Source organism: Poecilia latipinna, unplaced genomic scaffold (assembly GCF_001443285.1).
Source record: "Poecilia latipinna isolate Pla-1442-1.1 unplaced genomic scaffold, P_latipinna-1.0 Scaffold552, whole genome shotgun sequence".
NCBI lineage: Eukaryota > Metazoa > Chordata > Actinopteri > Cyprinodontiformes > Poeciliidae > Poecilia > Poecilia latipinna.
Window position 1 is genome coordinate 55,873 of NW_015113168.1, and position 23,701 is coordinate 79,573.

The window sequence follows — 23,701 nt, forward strand, 5'->3', positions numbered from 1 at the left end:
CCTTGCCTTGCCTTGCCTTGCCTAAAAAAAAATAATTAAGATTACGAGACTAAAGTTGTACAGGAATAAAGTCGAAATAACAGCAGAATAAAGTCACATTACGACTTTATTTTTGTAATACTTTATTCTTGAAATAGGACTTTTTTTCTCATCATTTTGACTTTATTTTCATAATACTATTATGACTTTAATCTCATATTACAACTTTCTGCTCATACAACTTTATTCTCGTACAAGTTTATTCTTGCAATTTTAGGACTTTATTTTTGTAATTTAGTTTTCATTTTTTTTCACATTTTTCTAAGGCCCTAATACTCCGTCATAACTTGTTTTTTTAATATTCAAAATGAACTGAATTAAAACAAGCTTCTTTATCTTGCTGAAAAGTTACTTGCAAGTTTTTTGTTTTTTTGTTGTTGTTTTTTTTTTTCATTTCAACTTTACCAAAATATTTGCACTAGAAACCAGTTCAAACTACTTGGTAAGATGTAGTGTTTTCAGTGTATTTATACATGGGGGTCTGTCACATGCTGCTGTCCCACCTTCATAAACCACGGTGTGTATGTGACCAGGAGCCGCAGGTGTTCGCTGAGCCGCCGTCTGTGAAGCTGTGCTGCCAGCTGTGCTGCAACGTTTTCAAGGATCCCGTCATCACAACATGTGGGGTGAGTTTAGTTTCCACTTTTTTTGTGTTTTTATGACATTTCATAAAGAATTGCTAAATATAAGACCACTAGAAAACCCCTCCATTACTGCATTAACTAATAGTTATCTTCTGTCTGCTGTAATTGGATCGTTCAGTAAAAAGAAATGGGCAATTTTTTCACTTGTCTTTCATTTTTAAAGCTGTTTGAGACATTTCAGTAACCCTGGTGTCTTTACTCTGTCATTGAAACATAAATTTTAAGTTTTTTTCATTTTTAGATTGACTTTATTCCTCTGTTTCATATTAAGTCACATTGTTTTTTGTTCTATACTAAATGCACCTTGCAGAAATATTCAGCCGTTCTCACAATTTGTCACATTACATCCAACTTCATGGTTGGTTTATTCTGATTTGATTTGTGAAACCAATACAAAGTAAAAGGCAAATAATACATTGTTTGAAATTACTTCCAGATCCAGAAAGTGTGGCATATAAATTCATTCCCCTTTACTCTGACACCCCTAAAAGCTAACACCTTCAGAGATTCCTCATTAGCTGAAGAAAGCCGATCAGAAATCAAACAGGAAGTCCTGGTTGTGGGTTGAAACGAGACGTTTAGGGGGCGCAGCAGATGTGGGAAAGAACGGCCTCAGGTCACATGAAACCAGGACGGAACTTATTGGCCTACATACGAGACGTGGTGTGTGGTGGAAAACTAACACTGAACTGCTCATTCTGAACAAACAAGCTTTAAAAGACGAGCTTTAAAAGACGAGCTTTTAAAGTTCGTCTTAAAACCCATCTATTTTACTTGGCTTTCAACTCCAGCAGGATCTAGTTTTAAATTGTATGTTTGTTTTTAAACTGTAAGAGTTTTTATTTTTTTATTGTTATGTTGTGTTTTAATGTACAGCACTTTGTATCTGCTGTGGTTGTTTTAAAGTGCTTTATAAATAAAGTTGGTATGGTATGGTAAATACTGTGGAGGAGGTATCATGCTGCGGGCCGCCTTTCTTCAGCAGCGAGAGGGAAGCTGGTCAGTGTATTTGGGAGGATGGATGGATGGATGGATGGATGGATGGATGGAGCTGCATGTGGAAATTATTTTTACAGAATTCACCACAAACATCAGCATGCCATGGAAAAAACATCTTTTGCAAGAGTTTTCTGTATGACCCTGTCTGACACTAAGGACAATTGTCTTGAAATCTTCTTTTGACAGTAACTTGTAATTTGAAAAAAACTAAACAAAACTTGTGGGTATTTGTAATAGAATAAGAAGTACAGTACATATCTTAAACCAGGTGTAGTTTCTGGCCCATCACTAATCTATAAAAAAAAAAATAATTTTGGCCGATACCAATTTAGTTTCTTTCAAAATGGAGCGACTTTTCTTTCTTTCTTTTCTTTCTAAAGTCACTAAATATAGAGACAGAGTTGCTAATTTGGTAACAGTAAGGTGACAGTAACATGTTATGTGCTCATGTTCAGACATTTGCGGTGGTAGATAATTAACAGAGTTACATGTAAGTATTGGTTGGTCTCCCAAATTGAGGAAAATCTGTGCTGATTTCTCGATGCAGTCCTAGTTTAGTGACAGCTGAGGTTGCAGAAAACATGTCAACTTTCCCTCTTTCTCCTTCTTCTTCAGCACACGTTCTGCAGACGCTGCGCCTTGACTTCAGGTGAGTCCTGAACCGATCAGCGTTTTGTCTTTTACGATCTAGCTAGCCCACGCTGTCTTAACGCTGGCATCGTTCGGTCCCAGATAAGTGCCCCGTGGACGCAGCCAAGCTAACCGTCGTCGTGAACAACATCGCTGTCGCCGAGCAGATCGGCGAGCTGTTCATCCACTGTAAATACGGCTGCAGGGCGGTGACCAACGGCGCCGTGGCCCCGGCAGCCTCGGTGGCCGGTAAACCCGGCGCTCATGAGGTGGACCCCCTTGGCTGCCCCTTCACCATCAAACTGTCCTGTCGCAAGTACGCAACAAAAAACGTCTGGCAAAATGCTTGACGTTACGTTTAAGATTCAAGTTTCAGTGGAATTTTCAACTCTTGTGCGCAGAGAGCATGAGGCGAGTTGCGACTACCGGCCGGTGCGTTGCCCCAACAACCCCTCCTGTCCCCCTCTCCTCACCATGAACCTGGAGGCTCACCTCAAGGAGTGTGAGCACATCAAATGTCCGCATTCCAAATATGGGTGAGCATCTTTACCTCTCCATCCAGCGGGAATTCGATAAAACACTTCAACATGTCGTCTTCCCAACAGCTGCACATTCATAGGCAACCAGGACACCTACGAAACCCACCTGGAGGTGTGCAAATTCGAGGGTCTGAAGGAGTTCCTGCAGCAGACGGACGACAGGTGAGCCCAACTCCAAAAGTCTTGTCGCCTGAACGGTTGTGGAATAAGAGGTTTGAGCTTTTGTCTGGGTTCGTGTCCAGGTTCCATGAGATGCAGCTGGCTCTGTCTCAGAAGGACCAGGATATCGCTTTCCTGCGCTCCATGTTGGGGAAACTCTCTGAGAAGCTGGATCAGCTGGAGAAAAACCTGGAACTTAAATTTGGTAGGAAGACGCACACATTAGCCAAGTTTACATGTTTACATTGACCACGAAATTGTGCAAATTGAAATGATGAAAATAAATTTGCTTAATGGAAATATGACTATTTAGAAAAAACTCACATTTCTTGATACGGTTTGGCGCCAGGATGAGGAGGTTTTTCAGGTTATTGAAACAGATGAATTTTGGAAAACAATTTTTGCATCATACGAGTCATGTGATCAACAGTCAGGTGTTACTACTGACAGAAACGACGAAGAGGATGACAGGAAGTGGTAGGAGGATGATGTGGGCTTTTTTTTGTTTGTTTGTTTTTTTCAGACAACGTCCAGCTGGCTCCACCAGATCACAATAAGTTGTGACAGAGAGATGAGCTAGCATCGTGGCTGAATTATGAATATAACTCATGGCAACTGTTTACATCAGCCGCTGCCATGATATTTTAATGACTTATCACATGAACCAGTTTTAATTTCATTTCTTATTTCATGGAAACAAAGCAGTTGCAAACTTATTTGAGCATAGACTGAGATTTGTGCACATTTGCAATGAAAACGCAGCTAATGCTAATTCCTCATAGAGTTAATCAGGTCTCCTGTCCTAATTCCTCTGTAGATGACATGATGCTTAGTTAGGTTTTTTTTCTTGTCTTAGTGTGTGTTCCTGTGTGTTTTTAAGATATGTTGGATGAGAATCAGAGTAAACTCAGCGAGGACCTGATGGAATTTCGTAGAGACGCCTCCATGCTGAACGTAAGTCTAGTCACAATTTTCTGAACCATATTTTTAAAGTAAAGTTTTGTTTGTTCATATAAATGCATCAGAAGCAATGTGACGAAGAGAGCAGTCGCTGTTACACAGCTCTGCCATCAACAAAGACTTTTTGGTTTCAGAGTATCTCAGTGTTTTGTGTTTAGCATCATAGCGTGATTAGAGCAGGACAATAGATCAGTTTTATCGATTAATTGAATTTTCTCCTTCAGAAGATTTAGTTTTAGGAAAATCTGGATTTTTATTATTTTTATTTTTTATTTTTTGCAGTAATGTACTCTTTGGGCTTCCGTAGTTTAGAGTGACATCTTCCCACCCAGAATCTATTGTCTTGTTTTACGGCTCTTATTTCTTTAGACTTTAAATTCAGGTCAATTCCCAGAATGAAAGAAAGTTTGTGAATTTTTGGTCATTTGTAATTTCTTTTTCAGAAAACAAAGTGAGAAGAATAGTCAGCTAAATGTGGCATAAGAAAATTCTGAGATTTTAATTTTAAGCTGTTCTAATTAGCAGATTTAGCGTTGCTAATGGCCGACTCTGTCTGCATTCCCTGTAGAGTAAGAATAGCTGTAGCTTAAATGTGAAATCTCCAAAAGACTCCTGATGTTTCCCGTCTCTACAAGCAGACAGCGCTTAGGGAAAAAAGATTTCTCAGAGTTTCTCTAATCAAAGCAGTGGTCTAATGTCGACCATCTCTCCTCAGGACGAGCTGTCTCACATCAACGCCAGGCTCAACATGGGAATCCTCGGCTGTAAGAATCTGCCTCCTTACACTCTAGCTCTCCTTCCAAAGATAAACACAAACCCAGCGTGTCCCGTCTCTTAGCTTACGACCCGCAGCAGATCTTCAAGTGTAAGGGGACGTTCGTGGGCCACCAGGGTCCGGTCTGGTGTCTCTGTGTCTACTCCACTGGTGACCTGCTCTTCTCTGGCTCTTCTGATAAAACCATTAAGGTAGAAAATCCCACTTCAATCAAACTAAACCTCCCTTTATTTATTCATACTGGGGTTGATTTTTTTTTATTACAAAATGCATCATTTCCTGTCTGTCCAGGTGTGGGACACCTGCACTACTTATAAGTGTCAGAAAACCCTGGAAGGCCATGATGGCATTGTGCTGGCCCTGTGCATTCAGGGGTAATACAACACACACACACGCGCACACACACATGTTCTGTTCCTTTAGCCCCATCATCTTTGGAGCAACGTGACATGCTGTGTTTTTGTCGCCACAGTAACAAGCTGTACAGTGGATCTGCTGATTGCACCATCATTGTAAGAATCACTCACCTCCAGCATCAGACACCATCCCGGCCAGCAGGAACTAAGTGTGTGTTGCATTCGCTTGTCATGTAGGTGTGGGACATCCAGACCCTGCAGAAGGTCAACACCATCCGTGCCCATGACAACCCCGTGTGCACGCTGGTCTCCTCCCATAACATGCTGTTCAGCGGCTCCCTCAAGGCCATAAAGGTACAGAGGACGACTCTGTTCATCCCACCTGGGATCAGTTACTGAGCTACTGACACGCTGCTGGAAACAAACACAACAACTTCTTTTTATCATCAGAGGGTCAAATGTAAAAGTGTGTATACCATTTGAACATTTCCACATTTTCTCATGTTACAACCTGCCAAGTATTTGCTTCAGGTTCCAAAAACGGTAAGTAGTTCACGATTGGAGATAAGTTGTACATGGATTACACTTCTTTTTCTTTTCCAAATAAAAATCTGAAAAGTGTGGCTAGCATTTAATATTTAGTAATTAGTATTTATGTTAAACCTCTTTTAAAGGTAAATTCCTAAACAAAATTCAGTTTGTACAACAGTCAGAAATGACCTACTTAGTAATAAAGTAACAGATTTACCCCTTTATTCAACCTTCTAAATGACTTGTAAAATGCTTAATGTATACAGTGATGGTGTCACAGGGAACCTGGCGATATTAAGGGGTTTATTAGCTGATATTTACATGAGAAATCCATCATAACGTCTTCTGTAAAAGTCTGAAAATCATCAACCAAAAAGTACATAAATTCAAATTCCAAAAATAAAGTTGCTTGATGAAAACATGACAGTCTGACTGCTATTTAACACGGTTTCTCAGTCAGCCATCAATGTTAGTTTTGACTCTATAAAGTAGAAGAACATTGTGGGCAAGTTTTCCTGTGTCTGGGCTGAGTGCAGGATATGCCTAGCCTTGACTTTTTGTTGCCATGGATACAAGACATGGGGCAGAGGGCCATTGTGTTGCTGCTCCTACAGAGGGACTTTCCTATGTTGCACAACTTCCTCCCCCAGTCAGACTTGTTGCTCAGCGCCCTGCGTGTCCACGCTCAGGTTCAGGCTCTGCGTGGTTTTGCTCTTACATCACTGTGTAATAGTTTCAATGTGTCCTCTGACTGCAGTTATTGGTGACTCATTCTAAACTCAGATTAAAAGGAGCAGTAAAAGAGCAAGCCTTTAAAGCTCGTTTCACAACGGTCATTCCAGTTTGTTTGTTTTCCATTGTCTGTCATTGTTTGCATTGTGTTTAATTGCGTCTCTTTGGTTTCTCCAGGTGTGGGACATTGTTGGGACGGAGCTGAAGCTGAAGAAGGAGCTGACGGGGCTGAACCACTGGGTGAGGGCGCTGGTGGCGTCCCAGAACCACCTGTACAGCGGCTCATACCAGACCATCAAGGTACGCACAAAACCTCACTAAACCTTACAGAAAATCTACTATTTTTTTTAGCTTTACGTCAGGTGATGATGTCATTTCCTCATCAAAAACATGCCAGGAGTGTTACTTTCATTCTTTCATGCTTGTTTGAGGAATCCTTTAATCTCCCGTGGCAACCATTCAGCTCTCCCTCGACTTGGCTCCTTCAGACTAGGCAGTAGTAATTAGCTCTTTATACGATTTACTTCTCAGTGAAACGCTGGTAAAAACGTTATTAAAGGGTTAATAGAAGAGCCATGGGTGATGACTTCCTGAAGGCGGAGCTTCAGAAGGTTTCAATGAGGACTAAATGGAGCCAATAGAAAAACATCAGTAAGATATCATCAGCATTAAAGTATTTATTATTATTATTTTGTTTTTAGGTTGACTTTTAAGAATAAATTTTGATGTTTATTACCCAGGATGTGGCTTCTAGTTAATATGTTAACATGTAATTATCCTCCACCGTTCATTTAAATGGGGTCCAGTTAGACGTGGATCTGTGGGTCTGAAGTCGAGTTCTGCTTTCAGAGCAGCAGGCCGACAGTCTGGAAATGTTTTGCTTGGCAGGTGGAGCTGCATGGTTATGAGCCAGGGACAGATCTGAGTGAGGGTTGGCTGTGATTTAATTTTAGCTTCTGTCCATACAAATAAAAATAAAAACATGAGATGTTTTTGTTTTTTGTTTGGGGAATAACCAGGCCAGTTTATTCCGTCCTTTAGAAGGAGACATGTGGACATGTTCAGCTCTGAGCTGCTACAGCTGGGATTTTATTATTTATTTACTTCAAATAGGTTTTTAAAACAAAGAAAATAATTAACTTTTTCTTTTTGAAAAGAAACAGAAGGAAGTGAACACTTATTTAATCCTACTCCTTACCTTGATTTAATGACGTATATCTCTGCGTATATCTCTGACGCAGAGATATACGTCATTAAATCAAGGTAAGGAGGCTAAAAGAAATGTCTCCATCAATACTTGGTTGCATTTTCCTTCCAGTAAAACAAACTCTAACTGGTTCAACTGGTCTTGGTTTTACTGGTTTGTTACGGTGCTCCACTGGTTTGAGTTTTGGTCCAACTCTGTGTTTGCAGATCTGGGACATCCGCTCTCTGGAGTGTGTTCATGTGCTCCAGACCAGCGGGGGCAGCGTCTACTCCATCGCCGTCACCAACCACCACATCGTATGCGGCACCTATGAAAACCTCATCCATGTAAGGCTCCCATGTACACACACACACACACACACACACACACACACAGACTTAATGTTGTTCGGTTGATTAGAACCAATTGCAGTTTTCTGGCCGATCACTGATCTCTAACAGGCCTGACCTGCTGATGCTGAGTTTGGCCAATCATCATTTTTCTATTTATTTACTTTTTGTCGGAAAAGTTGCTGTAGCAACAAAGTGGCTGCGTTGGCGCCTGTTGGGTGACTGACGTTGTTGCTGATGGTGTGTGTCTGCTGCAGGTGTGGGACATTGAGTCTAAGGAGCAGGTCCGAACCCTGACCGGCCATGTTGGAACCGTCTACGCTCTGGCTGTCATCTCCACTCCGGACCAGACTAAAGTGTTCAGCGCCTCCTATGACCGCTCCCTCAGAGTGAGTCGCACTCTGTCTGTGTGTGTGTGTGTGTGTGTGTGTGTGAGAAGTACACAGGGTGAGTTTTGACTGTAACAGCCTGGCAGGTAGCTAAAGTGGAAGCTTGTGAAAACACTCTTACTTGGCGGCTTGTGTTGCAGGTGTGGAGCATGGACAACATGATTTGTACCCAAACTCTGCTCAGACACCAGGGCAGTGTAACGGCACTGGCCGTCTCCAGGGGGCGCTTGTTCTCCGGAGCGGTGGACAGCACCGTTAAGGTAAAGCCAGTCGCAGAGCAACCCAATCATTAACCTCCTGAAACTCGATAATGATTCCTTCTGTTGAGGCCTCAGCTTCCTCATCCTGATGAAACTCATCTGATTCACCAGGATCCATTTATGGCTGATCTCTTTGTAAAAAATAATCTGGAATTTAAGGGTTTAGTGTTTATATTTTCTGACTTTATTCCATATTCTATCGACTAAATGTTGTCTTCCTTTAGTTTTTCTCCTTTCTCTCCTATCAAAAACTGAATGATAAAAGTTTTCAACCTGATGCTTTGATCTCAACTAAACCTTTTTTGAAGGACATTTTTGTTTCCACAGACTTCATGATTCATTTTATTTGTTGTTTCTGTTTTGTTTATTTACATTGGATATTTAAAATGTCTTCCAGTTTCAGGGTTAAATGTTCATTAGGATTTTAGTTTATTTATCTTTCAGAGTAAGTGCTTGCATTATTATGACATCATTACTTGAAAATGATCTCCAAACAACAATATTATTGTTTATTGCAATAACTTCTGGGACAATTTATTGTCCAGTAAAACTCGTTATTGTGACAGGTCTAATCTTCACCTCAGCAGAAGTATGTTCACAAGATTCATGGTGAAATAATGTGCTTCCACTAAAGAAATTAACCAAAATAACAGCTAATTTGTTTGGAAATGTTTGGAATTTGGAGCCAGACGGAGTAAAGTAACCAGTCGTGTCTCTGCCTCAGGTGTGGACTTGCTGAACAAACCGTTCTGGTCTTCAGGCGTCCAGCAGATGATACGCTTCATAACTTCTCCAAAACGCTCCACCAACATCTCTAAGGACGACTCCCTCCGTCCACCGTATTCATCCCCGGGTCCAACCGGACCCGCCGCCTTACAGCCGCACTAACCGGACAGAAAGCAGGAAGTGGACGCCCGCCCGCCGCTTCCAGAGCGCTACTAACGATGCCTGATGCTCAAAGACGGTCTCACTCCAGATATCGAACTTTTCCGTGGCTTTTGAAGATGTTGTGGTTTTTACTGTAAACTTTAAACTTGACCACTTAAGTTACAAACCCTGAAGTGGTCATCAGCATCGGTTTCATCTTCAGTGCATTGTCTTTTTCTTTAAGCGGCCTTTATAAAACAGCAATGTGTTTAGAGTGAAGGATCTATTAGTGCCATGATGAGGTTGTATTCAGCGCCTGTACAGCTGAAACGTTGGTCTTTGTTCATGCATGTGATGTGCCTGTCGAAGCGTAAAGGCGTTTTTTTTTTGTTTTTTTTAAATGAGTGCCATATTAGAGTTGTATCGATACGTCTTACACTCCTTTCTGTTTTCAAAGAATTATGAACAAACTCCAGAATGACACCACCAAAGTAGTTAACTGTAAATAACTTAAAAAAACAAAACAAAGGCAGAGATGGACATTAATCTCAAGTCTTAATGTTTGAGGACCCATATTGGGTTGACAGTAATGAAGAATATGAAATACAGACTGTTGATATGATCATGCATATTACACGTTTTAGCTATAAAGTTTTGAAAGTGTTTTTATTTCAGCTCATATTGACTGTAGCTTTGGTACAGAAGAAGAAAAGAATGAAAAAGTGTCTTCACTGAGTGGCTTCAGTGATTTCTTGTAAACTTATAATCATTTAAGGTTGACTTGATCGCTGATCAATAAAACGGTTGTACTCTTTGACGGCTGCTGATTTGATTTAACGTGGATATAATTGACAGCTGGCTCCATTTAGTGTACGAAAGCTGAAACCAGGACCTTCAATTTCATAATTAGGAATTTGAAAGTCAAAATTGACTTCTCAAAATTATGAATTAGATTTTTTGTAATCATATCTAAAACTCCTGGTGGACTGTTTTTTCTCCCATGTGTGAAATGTGTTTCCATACTTGCAGCCTCCATTATTTTTCACCTTTTACTTTTCATTAAGGAAAAACAAATCAACACTAAGCATGGCTGTCCCAGCCTACCAAAGTATTTATCTTAGTCCTATATTGACTATAAAGGAAGTTGTACTTATTGTAAAACAATCTATAAAATTAAGGAAGTTGTATTTCAGATTTAGGAAATGACATCACCTTTATTCCAGTTACAAATCTTGCTATCTGTAAAACCCAGTGACCCAGCTAACCGCTGTTAGTACAAGTAAATAAATACTAAATAGTTTGGTAATCTTTCTTACTAATTCTGTCCATTTTAATACACAACCAAACAGCACACAGTTATGTTTATATAGAACATTAATTTATTGAGAGCAGATGGCCATAAGATGCAGTTGCTGCAAGCACACATCTGTCCAATCAGTAAAACACACTCTCACACTCACGCATACACACACACACAGATTTCACACAATCAATAGCAGAGCAACACTTTACACACTTTGGCCCTTTCTCAAGCATTCACACACAGTCACTGCAGAGCAAAGAAGATCCAATAAAAAGCTTCATCTTTTGTTAAGAAAGAAGAGATGGACCAGAATTCTGTTTTTGACCTCAACCCATGACCACACAATCACTCTGTAACACAACGCTTACAATATGAGAGATGACCAAACAGAGGAACATGGGAAAAAATTAAAAGGCAAAACTTGTCTATGATGGGATGGTGCCCGGGTTCAAAACTATGAGGAAGGGAACATTTCTAAGGAGTGGCTGAAAGTTAGCAATTAACCAATGGATTTATTACATGCACTAAACAGATTATCATAAACGACGCCTGAGTGAGTTTAAAAATGCCACAGATCAGCATTTATAAGCTCAATTTGTTTCTGGTGATTCAGAATTTCACATACTGGGAATTTTCACTTTCATGCTATGAGGTGTGAGACTTGATCGCTAAGCAGCAAACCCAACGCCGACTCCACCAGGGGTTAAAGGTCATTGGCCCACAGATACACCTGAATAATTTTCAAACTAAAATTTTTCTTTATTTCCCCACATGGACTTTGAGATTCAGGATCATTTTGTGTGTGTGTGTGTGTTTTTTCTTTTTTAATTTAAAGGAATTTCAACAAAGTTTTGCATACATTTCTGACAGAAACGCAGCTAGTGATGCTGAAGCATTATTTACCAAAAGCCAAAGTATGTTTTCCTGCGCAACTGACGCACAAAGCACAAACTTATATGTGTGACTGAGGTATACATTAGGAAGCTAGTTGCTTTTGATCAAGTCGTTTTACTCTTAGCAGGAAAGTGTGTATTTTTTCCCAAGTAACTTTTTAAGTTCAGAGACAAATTGCGTTTGCTAATGTGGGTTTGAAGCATGCAGCCAACTTAAGCCAAGTGCAACACGATGGTTTCCGGTTGTCCAGATGAGGAAGCAATCAGTTTCATGACTCTAACAAATGCACCTGTGACAGTGAAGAGTAAAAGAGAGCGATTCCCTGATACTTTACATACCCATCTACTGTATTGAAGTCAGACCAAAAATCACAAAGCAAGGCACATGTTTGAAAGACAAAAAAAAAAAAAAAATTATAAACCATACCAAAAAAAGAGTAAACAACAGGAATTGCTTGTAATATAAACATCGCCACATCCTGACACATGTATGCAGAAAAATAACAACAATAAAATAATATAATAATAATAATAATAGAAAAGAACACTTCCTTGAAATTACCCAACATGGTATCCTACAATGATTCATTTAGCTGGGACCACCGAAGCATGGAGAAGCAAACTGATTCTGAATACTCAGATTAGATCTGATTACTTTGAAAAATACTCTTCAGGATGACACACACATCATAAATACACTTCTTATTTTTTTTTTTTTTTGTTGCAAATATCCATATATATATTCTCTATGTGATCAGAATTTAAATACCACAACTATTCTCTGAATTATTATTTATTCATAGACAAAGAGTGCAGCTGCTGTGAGACTGATTTCCTTTATGGGGGAGAACATGAAATACTGGAGTATTGCACTTTTTTTTTTTCTTTTTGGTCAAATGTAACAGAAATTAAACCGTCACACTTAGCAGTTCTTGATCGCTGTTGTTCACGCTTTCCCCAACACCTTTTGATTTCCGTCTCATTTACACAAAAATCATGGTTACGTGTTGTAACCAGTAAAAAATGGGGAGGCGGTACAGTAGATTGTCATGGCGAAACGAGATGAGGGACTTGTAGGCGTGTGGGATGGAAAATGTAAGAGTTAAGTGCTAGAATGTCAGTGAGTACAGTGTAGTTTCATTTTTATTTTATTTTTTAGTTTTAACGTGATTGTAAAATTGGGTGATGTGGGTTTTGAGGCCTGATTGGTTGGATTATTAAATATTTTACATGAGTTTCAGGAGAGCTGGGAGGAATTGTGATCTTGCAAAAGCATTAATGCCACTTAAACCTTTAATACAGATTTTTGTCACTTATATTTAGTGAATTAGATTGGGTCATTCTAACAGACGAATATGCTTTGATCTAAATAATAGCTGGGGTGTGTTGGTAAAAGCCTCTCCGCATTGAGATGCTGCCACCATCATCACATTGTTTTATCCACCTCACAGCTGTGCACTATTTTCTGTTGGTCAATCAAATAAATGCCAATAAACACATTAAAATTTGTGTTTGTAACGTGATCAAATGTGGTAAAGTTCAAGAGGTAGAGGTACGTTTGCAAGTCAGGGCATGAATAGTGCTTCTCACTGAGCCAAAGGTGCCTTAGTGTAGAGCAGGAAGCAGAGGGGGTGGGGGGTGGGGGGGTTATCTTAGCACGGTCAGCAATGAGAGGATTTTGTTGAATTAACTACAAATACCAATGAGAAGTCAGGTCAGCTGGAAAAAGCTTATTTGTTTTGAGTGACTGAAATTCTCTTGGGTGGATCTTTATACGAAGCACCATTATCAGTAACAAGCTTTCCTTGCCTGAGGCACGGTAGTGGTGGTATCATGATTTGACCACCTTTAATTAGTATCACGCTTCAAATTTAAATCAGAATGTTTCTGTTGTGTAAAAAGTGTGAAACTTATTCACTCAATCAGTAAAAAGAAAAAGAAAACATTCAATTTATTTTTGACTTAGTGGGATTAAAGTATCAATAAATCCAATTGCTGAAATGACGGAGCAGGTTTTGGTGTTTTGGATTTATCTATGCATCTGTGAGTGTCCTAAAAGCACCATGTAAGTTTGATGTATTATAATTATTATTATTATTATTAAGTTGAAGTTGTGGTAGCAGGATGGACAGTGGAACCTGAAGTTTGCTGCTGCACTTTCGTCAGTCAGCAGTGTTTTTGAAGCCCTCTTTGTTGACGCGCAGCTCCGACCATGGTGCTTGTGCTGACCTTCACAAGGTGCTTTGGGGGCAACTCGGACCCATCCAACTGTACACACTGGGGGAAATGTCACACTCATTTACCTCTGCCTTTAAAAAAAAAAAAAAAAGTTTCTTTTGAAGTTCTCAACTACCTGCCATATCCCCGAAATGACCTGCTGTAGTCCTGCTTTTACACCATTTTCATTTATATTATGAAGGTTCCAGTTTGTGTGTTTGCGCGTATGCGTGTGTGTGTGCAAGCCGGCTGCGTGGGTCGTTGTGCTTCTGCTGTGTGCGAGTGGGCCCGTCTACGTGTGTGTGTGCATATGTGGGGGGATGCGACTCAGATCCGACAGCAGGGAACAGAACGGTGATCCTGAAAATTCCCGTGACGCACATCCACCCGCACGAACGGCGCACACACGCACACCCATCGGGAGGTCAAGAGTCTCAAATTTGGTCACATAGAATAATTTTTCCACCAAGTCATTTACATCATCACAACACCAGAGGTCACCATTCCACACAGAACCAGGACATCAAATCAAAGAGCTAGAGATTGATATTTATCAGCATATATCATATATTACTGTGCTAATGCAGGACTTTTTCAGTAGATATAAACTCTCCATGCTTTAGAATGTACACATACCGTACTATGATTCATTACACAGTTGGTTTTTAAATCTGTATTAGTATTTGTTCATGTGGAGTTCTTTAAAGACTCACGTTGTGATTGCAGTCTTCTTGACTGTGATACATTTCTTTATTAATCCTTCTTGGGTGTTTTTTTTTCTTTTTTTCTCTCTCGATAGATTAGCTTTTTAATCTCTCTTTTCTGCCCTCTTTTTTATCCATTTTTCAGTGCCGTGATCTCTGTCCAGGCCTCTGATGCTGCTGATGTTCCATCACCTTTATTGTTTTTTTTGTTTGTTTTGTTTTTTGCATCGTGCAAAGGAGAAAGAGAAGAAGAGAAGAGTCGAGCTTCCTCTGGGCAGATGGATGGACAGCAGTTTCGGAGCGAAGAGGAGAGAGGTGGATGAAGAGAAGGAGAGAGAGAGATAGAGAGGAGGGTTGCCTCTTTGTGCCGTCTGATTCAGTTCTGATGCAGTGTTGCCGTGGAGATTCGCTGACTGGGTTTCTGCCGTTTCACTCCAACATGGCGTCCAGCTGGTCGGCCAAGTCGTCGAACATGCTGCCGATGTCATCGAGGATGCTCACCGTTGTCTTCTGCTCAGCCACAGAGCTGAATGCAAACACAAACACAGGCAGAAGATTACAGCACCTAATAGAGAATTCATATCTATAAACTGATTAACATTGTTGTAGTATTTTGTGGGACAATGAAGACGTGGTTTTACAATAAAGCATCCAGCCCTGCTAAGAAACAGATGGTTTTCAGAGGTTTTGTTTGTTGTAGCTAGCAAGCTAATGTAGCGAAAGCTAGCCTGGAAAATTCAGTAACAGATTGCAATATTATTCCATTATATACTACTCAAAACCAATAACTCAGACTGTCTGAAAATGCAAAGTGCAATATCTTTACTGAATGTCTTAACAGTTCAATATTGTTTTTATTGTTGCCTCTTATATATATTTAGCAATATATTATTTGCATATGTCTTCTTTTTTACCTGCACAAGTAAAACCGGGTTAGGGTTTTATGTATATGTATAAATATACATATATACATATGTATGTATATACATATATATGTATATATGTGTATCTGTTGTCGCACTTATAGTTATACAGTATTCTTTCTGTGTATTCTGGTAGCCAAGGAATGGCATTTCATTGCCGATAAAGTAAGTCTAGGTCTAATAAAGGCCTGAGATCTTAGTCCTGCCTTGTTCACCTTAAGAAAAAATAATGATTGGAATCTGGGTTAAGGAAACTGAAAGTAAAACCTGCTTTTATGTAGATGCTACACTGATACTCCTTACCCACCAAGAAACAAGTCTGCCTAAATTTTTCGTAATATTGAAAATATTGAATAAAAAGTGTTGAAAACTATACATTGTTTTACTTCAACTTCATGTTTGTGTGTTTCTGTTCTTGTATATAGACGCATTGAGGACAATTGTGACTATTTTAACCAACAAAGAGAGGTCATCTATGGAAGGTTTGGACATTTTCCTGGTCTTTACCTTTTTTCCAATTAAAATACACTTTGCTAGTTAGGTTTAGAGATTTTAATTAAGTTTTGATTAAGGTTGGGGATATAATAGCAATGGTAATGGTTAGGGAAAACACCTGATTTGGGGATATATGCAGTTACTAAAATGAAAGGAGATCAATACAAAGCCCTCAGTTGGATAGAAGTACAATGGAGAAATCTAACATGTGAATGTGCGTGTGCACGCACCTATCGTGTGTGTGTGTGTGTGTGTGTGTGTGTGTGTGTGTGTGTGTGTGTGTGTGTGTGAACATGAATACATGGTTTACAAAACCAAATTGTGAGGTTACTTATCAGCAGTGTGACCTCAAAGGGCTGTGAAATGTCATTTATGAAATGCATGTTCTGAAAGTAAATGGTATTTTTGGAGTGATATTTGTATTCTATAGGTACAATTCTTTTTTTGACATACTTTTTGTGTTCACCAGATGAAGGGAACACCACAGAAGTCAAAATGGTCACCTAAACTACAAATCCATGTATGCGTGTGTGTGTGTGCTCCATACTCGTCCTGCCGTAGAATCTTATCCTCCACAGCCTGCAGAGCAGCAGCCAGGGATGCGCTTGTCTCTTCCAACTTCTGATGCACCAAAGAGTCTACACCAAAGTCTGTTGTTGTGGAGGCCTGTGGTGTGACAGCTCCTCCTGTAATCCCACTGTCCACTGACACGCCCCCAATGGAGGAGCGGGGGGGCTTTACGGGCGGCGGGGTTGGGCTGGGAGTAGCAGGGGTCTGAGGTGTCTGAGGTGTCTGAGGGGTGGTGGGGGTCTGTGGGGTATGGGGGCTTTGAGAAGAAGGGCTTGTCGGCTTGGCGACAGGAGGGTTGGAGGAGTTGCACGGCAGGAAGGAAGTAGGTGAACTGGTCTGCCGTGCCACCACAGAGTGCTGCTTGACCTGGGTGGAAACGGCGGTCGGGGAGGCGGGACTTGTCATAGAGTGGATCAGCTTGGCCGGTTTTGGTGCCGTAGGTGGGGGTGCTGGTTTCGGTGAGACCGGTGGAGGGATCTTCTTTCCTTCCACTACACACAGAGGAGAAAAAAGTCATTTTCAAGAAAATAAAGCAGGAATGTGTGCTGTGAAAATTTTCTTGTATGATATCAATACATGAAAATCAATGTTGCAAAGCAGAAAAGCTTTACAATAACATTTAGTGCCACTGCTTGCTAAAGCTATATACGTAGAGAATACGGATCTTGTCAGTACTTTATAAGCTCTCATCCACCTTATGGATATTGAATTCATTTAGACTTTTAATCATTCAATTCAATAGTATTTTTTAACCCAGGATTAAATAAACAATTTTAATAATTTTTAAATAAAAATTATTTTATTTAAAAATAATTATTTAATTTAATTATGTACTACAATTAATATTGTAGTACATAAGCATAAATTTATCACTGATTGTCTAAATTTGTAGCCTAAATTGTAAGTTATAGCTCCAACATTGTTGATTTTTTTGGTTTTCCAATTATCATAAAAGGTTTAGTGTCCTTTCTTTAAAGCTCGGGTGCGTAAACTTTTATTTTAATAAAAAGGTTTTAATGTATTTGTTAAAACTGTCATGTCCTGACAGTCTAACGTTAGATATAGATAGCATGAAAAAAATCAAGCTCCTCCTCCGCCTCCACCCTGAACTACTATTATCATCTGAAGAAATGCACCACTCCCAGTCAAAAAGAACCAATCAGTGGCAGGAGCCAGATCTTAGCGCTGTCAATCATGGTAGTGTATGCGATGCTAATAAAGAAACAACTTACCATTACCAACTTGTCATTACAGGTAACCGTAATTTTTAAATCCATGCTAACGACCCTAAGCATTCTTAAAAGGATAGTTGCAGGGGAGAAGTTGCAGCCAGCAGAGAGCAAGGGGGAAGGTGTGAGCATAAGGTGATTGACAGGGCCAAGACCCTGCTCCTGGTTCTGATTGGTTGTTTCTGACCAAACTATGTCTTTCTGCAGTTAGTGTTGGGAAAAGGCAGAGGAGCTTGATTTTTCAGTTTATCTGTCTCTTGCTATCCTGACATGACATAGTGACAGTTTAGTAACAATGTAAAAACATATTTTTGTATATACACCAGCTTCAAAATGGAGTTTATAAAGGTTAGAAAGTTAATTGTAATGCACAATTAAAAGCCTGAAAGAAAATGACATGCAAGTAAACTTCTGAAAATCACGGCATGGTACATCACAGAGTACCTGGACTTCCAGGGGTTCCTGGCCCTGGCAGGGGGACTCTCTTATTGAGGGCGGCCTGTGGTGGGGTCTGTGGGCCTCCTTGTCTCTTTATCTGTGCAACGACGGGTTTTGGGGAGACTGGAGGCTTTGGTTTCCTCAGAGGGCCTCCTTCATTTACTGCAGGAGCTCCCTGGTCCATGCTGTCCCTGCGGGGGGTTGGGGTCACTTGTTGCTGAGGTTGCGGCTGTTCGGTCACTCCGGCTTCAGACGGCGGGCGGCGTTTTACGGTGGCCGTGCCGTTCTGGTACGGCATCGGTTGCGTGATGTTGGGCTGCCCAGCGCCAACCACCTCCCCGTTGGCAGCGGCCATTTCTGCGAAGCCTTCGGGTTCTTTTTCGCGGCTCTTGGGCCGCCGTTTTACGGTGGACGACTCCTGGAGGGTGAAATCCGAACCGTTGGGGTGGGACTTGGAAATCCGAGGCCGTCGCTTTAAGGTTCCCGTGGCTTCGGGGGTGTCCTCCAGGGTGAAACCCCCATCTCCCGGGGGGGCGTCGCCGTCACCCTGCAGACAAACACAAAATACACACTAACGGAAAGTTCATACATTCATGATAAAAGGTCATAGTTGCACAAACAGTCAAAGCGTGAACAAAGATAAATGGAAACGACAATAAAAGCTGAGCAAGCGCTTTAGTTTCAACTGTAGCTTTGCACATTAGAGCACACTGACTTTTAGAACATTACGCAGATAATGTAGAGTAGAAATGACTGACTGACGAGTAGACAAACAGGTATATATACAGATAGTTAGATAGTTACCTGTCCTTCTCCTTCTCCTCGAGCTTGGCGGCGGATGGTGAGGCTTCCCTCCTCTGCAAACGGAAGGTTCTCCGAGGAGCTACCACTGCCTCCTGAGCAGGGGACCGGGGAAGATGGAGGGTGAGGTGAAGAGGAGTTCACAAGGGGAGGGGGGGATTGAGGTTGAGGTTGGGTGGAGGACGCAGTGAAATCCAGTGGAATCGGTTGTTCCCGCCTGGCAGCCTCAACCAGCTCGCTTACGGGTCCACTTATGGTTCGTCGCCGGTTCACCACTTCACCGTCCAGACCAATGGCCTCCCGGGTTTTTCCCACCTGAATGACACGCAGTCAGATTAAAACATTTTCATGCTTGTTCTTTAGGATCTAGTATATGAATTTTATATATTTTACACACACACACACATATATATATATATATATATATATATATATATATATATATATATATATATATATATATATATATATATATATATATATATATATATATAATTGTATATATTGTATATTGTGTGCCTTGCAAAAGTCTGTATAACTCTTGAACTTTTCCACATTTTGTCACATAACAACTATGAACTTTAATGGATTATTTCCGTAGACCATATGAATTACCAAAACGCTACGCTACTTAACATGCTGTCATTTGCAAAGCAGGCTATCCAGGAGCACCGTTCATTTAACCTGTCATTCACGAGAGGACCCAAATTTGGGTCGTGAATGACAACCTGTGAACAACAGGTTAACTTGGTGTTGATTAGACACCCTAAAGAGCAGAGATAAGAAAGATGTCAGCTTCTGCGGAATTGCTAAGACAGTTTCTACTAGGTATATTAGGTGCTTGAACTAATAACACACCCTCCATCTTCCCCGGTCCTCTGCTCAGGAGGCAGTGGTAGCTCCTTGGAGAACCTTTCGAGCACCTTTCAAGTATTTGTGAATTTCAGTTATTCAAGGTCGGTTGTGATCCATAACCCCAGTGAATACCATGGTGTGTTCAGACTGTCCTTACCCATAGAATTTTTGATAGAGATCAAAATGTTACATTTTGGTCTCTTCATTCTTAGCGATCCAATGATATAAGTCTACTTGCTGCAGATATAAACCTGTAGCAAGCAGGAGGAACTGACTCAACATAAGGGGTCACAAATTTCCCAATGATTCTACCTACATAAAATAAATAGAAAATATGTTGAAGGCACAACTGCCAGCCAATCTGGCCGTCACTAGTTGCAATGTGGCAAATCCCATAAAAAATGATCAATGTTTTTCCAAAACTCTATAAGTAATCTGCTATAGAGAGGCAGATGTATACCTGCAGGTAATTCTTTTGCAGTGCCATGCCTTTGGCCCCGCCTCCTATGGAAGACATCTCTAACATGGCAGCGATGCTCCTCACACTGCCCATGCTGTTGGTCTCCACTGCAGTCGTCTCCACGGACACCCCCAGATCGCTGGCCCTCCGCTGTTGGTGGTAAGGCACATCCAGCATCCCCCCAGTGGTGGTGTGTGTCTGCTGCTGTGTGTTTGCCTCCGTCAAGTTGGAGTTGGAGCTGGAGATGGCAGAGCTTGAGCGTTTGGGCGGGGGCGGTGGAGGACCCTTCTTCTTCTGACGCAAAGCGAAGGATTGGGTGTGACTGCGGCCGGCAGTCTTTTCCTGGTTGCGGACTGAATGGCTGCGGCTCACGCGGTGGGTCACTGTAGCGTATTTCACTCCGTCCGCTCTTGCAGTCACAGAGGTCTGAACTACTGCTACTTCTGTTTCCCTTTCTCCTCCACCTCCTCCTCCTTCTCTACCTCCTACTCTCTCATCAGACTCCCCGTCTGAGACGGCGTATCGGTTGAGGCTGTGGGCACGTTTCTTCTTGAGGGCCAAAGGTTCTGCTCCCTCAGCCTCTTCCAGTTCAGCTTCGGGTGGTAGGCAGAGGTGTGGAACTTGCTGCTGTGGGCTTTCTCTGACCTCCATTACCTGCGTCTGTGGGTGGTGGTGATGAGGATGGGGCTGATGCTGCTGAACTTGAGGCTGCGGCTGCTGCTGCTGCTGCTGGGGGATTTGACACGGTGCTCCACGGTGGGTTGGAGACTGAGGTTGGTGTGAGTGCTGCGGAGGTTGCTCCCCTTGTATTGCCTGGGGTGATGGTTTGGTTTTGCTCTGTGGGGAAGCGCTGCTCTGAACAGAGGAGGTGGAAGAGGAGGATGAAGTCCTGGTCTTGGTGGGTGTGTGTGGCGGTGTGTAGGGAGGTGCTGGCTGGTTGTGAGAATGACGGTGTTTTCCTTGAGATGAAACGCTGCCTCTGTGGGACGAGGAGCTTCCCTGGCTGCTTTGCTGCCTCACCGTCCGTGCCTCCTTCTTCGGCGGCCCACCACCTCCAGTAATCACGTCGTCGTGGTCCTTGCTTAGGGTGCGAGTTCGCTGAACTCTGACCTCTTGACCTGGGTGAATGATGGCATTCTGCAACTCTGAGCTCAACTCACTGTCCTGGAAGGTACTCATCTTTGGAGACATGATGACCTCTGGAAGGAGAATGAGTTTTTCATTAGTAATTCTCAGTTGCCTAGGATGTAGGAGTGATTGGGTATTGTTCTAAAGGTCTTGTGTCTTCTGTGATGGCTAGACCTCAAGGCAGCTTAAAGGAAACTAAGACGCTAACACAAACTAAAATCTATTTTTACTGTGCTCACCATCTGGAGGCGGGCTGTCCATGGAGATGACTTCCTGCTGCTGTGTGATTGGTGGGGGCTTCTTTCGAAGGGAGCCCCGCCCATCTGAGCTGCGCTGCATTTCAGCCAACCGCTTCACGGCCAACATCAGCTTCTTCTGGTGACCTTTAACATTAACATGTTCATGTCACCTCAAAGTTCTCATTGTGCAGCCGTGCAGTAATGGTTCTGTGCTCCTCTCCTTCATTATTGATCAACCTGATCCCAACATCTTGGAACATGTGCTTAGAGCTTGGAGTTACGGTTCAGTTTAATAAAGGTACTATAAGAACAAAGCCTACTTATTTAAATAGTCCTTTAACTCTTTAGTAACCGGTTAACCTGCACAGCCTTTAGAGAAGGCCACCCAGCCGAAACTGTAAGATACTATAAGGCAAATTGACAATGCTAATTTTAATTAGCAATATTTGTACCTATTTTAGATTACAGAAATCTGTTGTACATGAACGCTTCAGCACAAAGTCTTCAAAACACCAGAAGGAAAACATAGATTGTTGACAAATGCTAACATATCTTACCCAGCTTGGTGATGCCTATTTCCTGCAGATCTTCCCAGGTGATGTCTGTGATGAAGTCGATGTTTTCGTAGCCGTTCTGCACCAACACCTGGTGGTACTGGCTCAGACCTATGGCCGACAACCATTCCCCCAGGTTGCTCTGGAGACATGGTGGATCAGACAGTTTCAGGCTCAGTTTAACTTTTAAACATTTTGTTATATTACTAGAAACTTCAGCATGTTTTTATTGGCGTTTTATGTGATGGAGCAAAAGAAAGCAGCCAATACAGTAATTGTAAAGAGGAAGAAAAAAATAAACACAGCTTCCAATTTTATTTTATAAGTAAAAATCTTTTGCGTCATGTGAAGGTGTTCATGTTTTCCTACACCTCAGGTGATTACCAAGGGGCGGGGTCACATGTCATTTACCAGAGATGGGCGTGGCCAAGAGATAGCTGGGTGAGAGTTTTATTGCAAACTTTTCTTTTGACCGTCATTCTTTATCCCACAATCATCAATCTAGATCATTATTCTTGAACATCATTGTGTGAGTGTATTTTGTTTTGATTGAGCCACAATTCACTGTGACAAATTCTAAAAATAAGTACGAAAACACAAAACCCTGGCTTATATACAATATAATACCATATAATACCAAAACCTACTCAGCCTACAGGGCTTATGTTGTTTCTATATATAGAAAGCTGATAAGAGATCTTTTTGGGGGTGTTTTTATAGAAATTCCAGCCACACTTCAGATTTTTATTATTTAAAAAAAATTAGAGTTAATCTGGTTCCTTCCAAGTTGTTAGTTGTAACATGACAAGTAATGTGATAAGTATGAAAACGTATACCTCACCCTCTACGTTCAGAAAACAAGTGTGTGCTACTTCTACTTATGATGACAACATTTATGTAACCAGATTAAAAGCCTTGTTGAGATATACAGTCTAATCAGTTTGTTTAGTTTGAAAAGCATCCAAGCATAAAATAATAAAAAATAGCTAATAAAAAACATAACTATCAAAAGAAAGGCTGTTACTCACAGGTTTCTGCTCTGGCAGCCACTCTGTGACGCTCAGCTTGTTGATCTCTGATGTGATCTTCTTTCTGTGACCAGGTTTGGTTATTCCGATAGCTGTCAGATCCTAACACACACACACCCACCCACCCACACAGACACACACACACACACACAGGCGCGCGCACACACACAAACACACAAGCAAACACGCGTTAAGATCCTATTTCAATTGCATTTTCCTCCACAGCATTGCAGTTTCATTAGTCCAGGAGCCCAGCAGTGTTTCTCTCTCTTTCTGTCACCCAGACATTCTCACAGAGGAAAGACATGGGACAGCGTGACACCTGATGGAAGCTTCTGGAAATTGGTAGGAATAGCGTGATGATGCAAATGTCTGCAGATCAAATGAAAGGCAAAGGAAGACAAGCGCAAATGTCTGCAGTGAAAGGAAGCGTCTAAAAGTCCTGATT

General features: G+C 41.3%; 2 protein-coding genes across 10 annotated transcripts in view; one reads left to right on the plus strand and one right to left on the minus strand.

Annotated features, from left to right (window-relative positions):
- The window catches only part of traf7 (TNF receptor-associated factor 7), a 31,145-nt gene extending 21,547 nt beyond the window's left edge, over positions 1–9,598 (plus strand). For both annotated transcript variants that reach the window (XM_015041452.1, XM_015041451.1), the window contains exons 6-22: positions 573–665; positions 2,298–2,331; positions 2,415–2,628; positions 2,714–2,848; positions 2,918–3,013; positions 3,094–3,215; positions 3,891–3,964; positions 4,686–4,734; positions 4,809–4,936; positions 5,037–5,119; positions 5,218–5,257; positions 5,339–5,455; positions 6,542–6,664; positions 7,778–7,897; positions 8,158–8,289; positions 8,430–8,549; positions 9,274–9,598. In XM_015041452.1, the coding sequence (XP_014896938.1) occupies positions 573–665; positions 2,298–2,331; positions 2,415–2,628; positions 2,714–2,848; positions 2,918–3,013; positions 3,094–3,215; positions 3,891–3,964; positions 4,686–4,734; positions 4,809–4,936; positions 5,037–5,119; positions 5,218–5,257; positions 5,339–5,455; positions 6,542–6,664; positions 7,778–7,897; positions 8,158–8,289; positions 8,430–8,549; positions 9,274–9,288 (1,695 nt within the window). In that variant the 3' untranslated portion in view covers positions 9,289–9,598. The remainder of the gene's footprint in view (positions 1–572; positions 666–2,297; positions 2,332–2,414; positions 2,629–2,713; positions 2,849–2,917; positions 3,014–3,093; positions 3,216–3,890; positions 3,965–4,685; positions 4,735–4,808; positions 4,937–5,036; positions 5,120–5,217; positions 5,258–5,338; positions 5,456–6,541; positions 6,665–7,777; positions 7,898–8,157; positions 8,290–8,429; positions 8,550–9,273) is intronic.
- Positions 9,599–11,438: 1,840 nt separating this feature from the next.
- Positions 11,439–23,701, minus strand: part of caskin1 (CASK interacting protein 1) — a 136,400-nt gene continuing 124,137 nt past the window's right edge. For 5 of the 8 annotated variants that reach the window (XM_015041448.1, XM_015041442.1, XM_015041449.1 and 2 more), the window contains 8 exons: positions 23,254–23,355; positions 22,229–22,367; positions 21,663–21,815; positions 20,305–21,503; positions 18,993–19,304; positions 18,195–18,759; positions 16,499–17,012; positions 11,439–15,059 (listed from right to left, as the gene is read on the minus strand). In XM_015041448.1, the coding sequence (XP_014896934.1) occupies positions 14,963–15,059; positions 16,499–17,012; positions 18,195–18,759; positions 18,993–19,304; positions 20,305–21,503; positions 21,663–21,815; positions 22,229–22,367; positions 23,254–23,355 (3,081 nt within the window). In that variant the 3' untranslated portion in view covers positions 11,439–14,962. The remainder of the gene's footprint in view (positions 15,060–16,498; positions 17,013–18,194; positions 18,760–18,992; positions 19,305–20,304; positions 21,504–21,662; positions 21,816–22,228; positions 22,368–23,253; positions 23,356–23,701) is intronic. The other 3 variants (XM_015041443.1, XM_015041445.1, XM_015041446.1) reach the window with 3 other exon arrangements.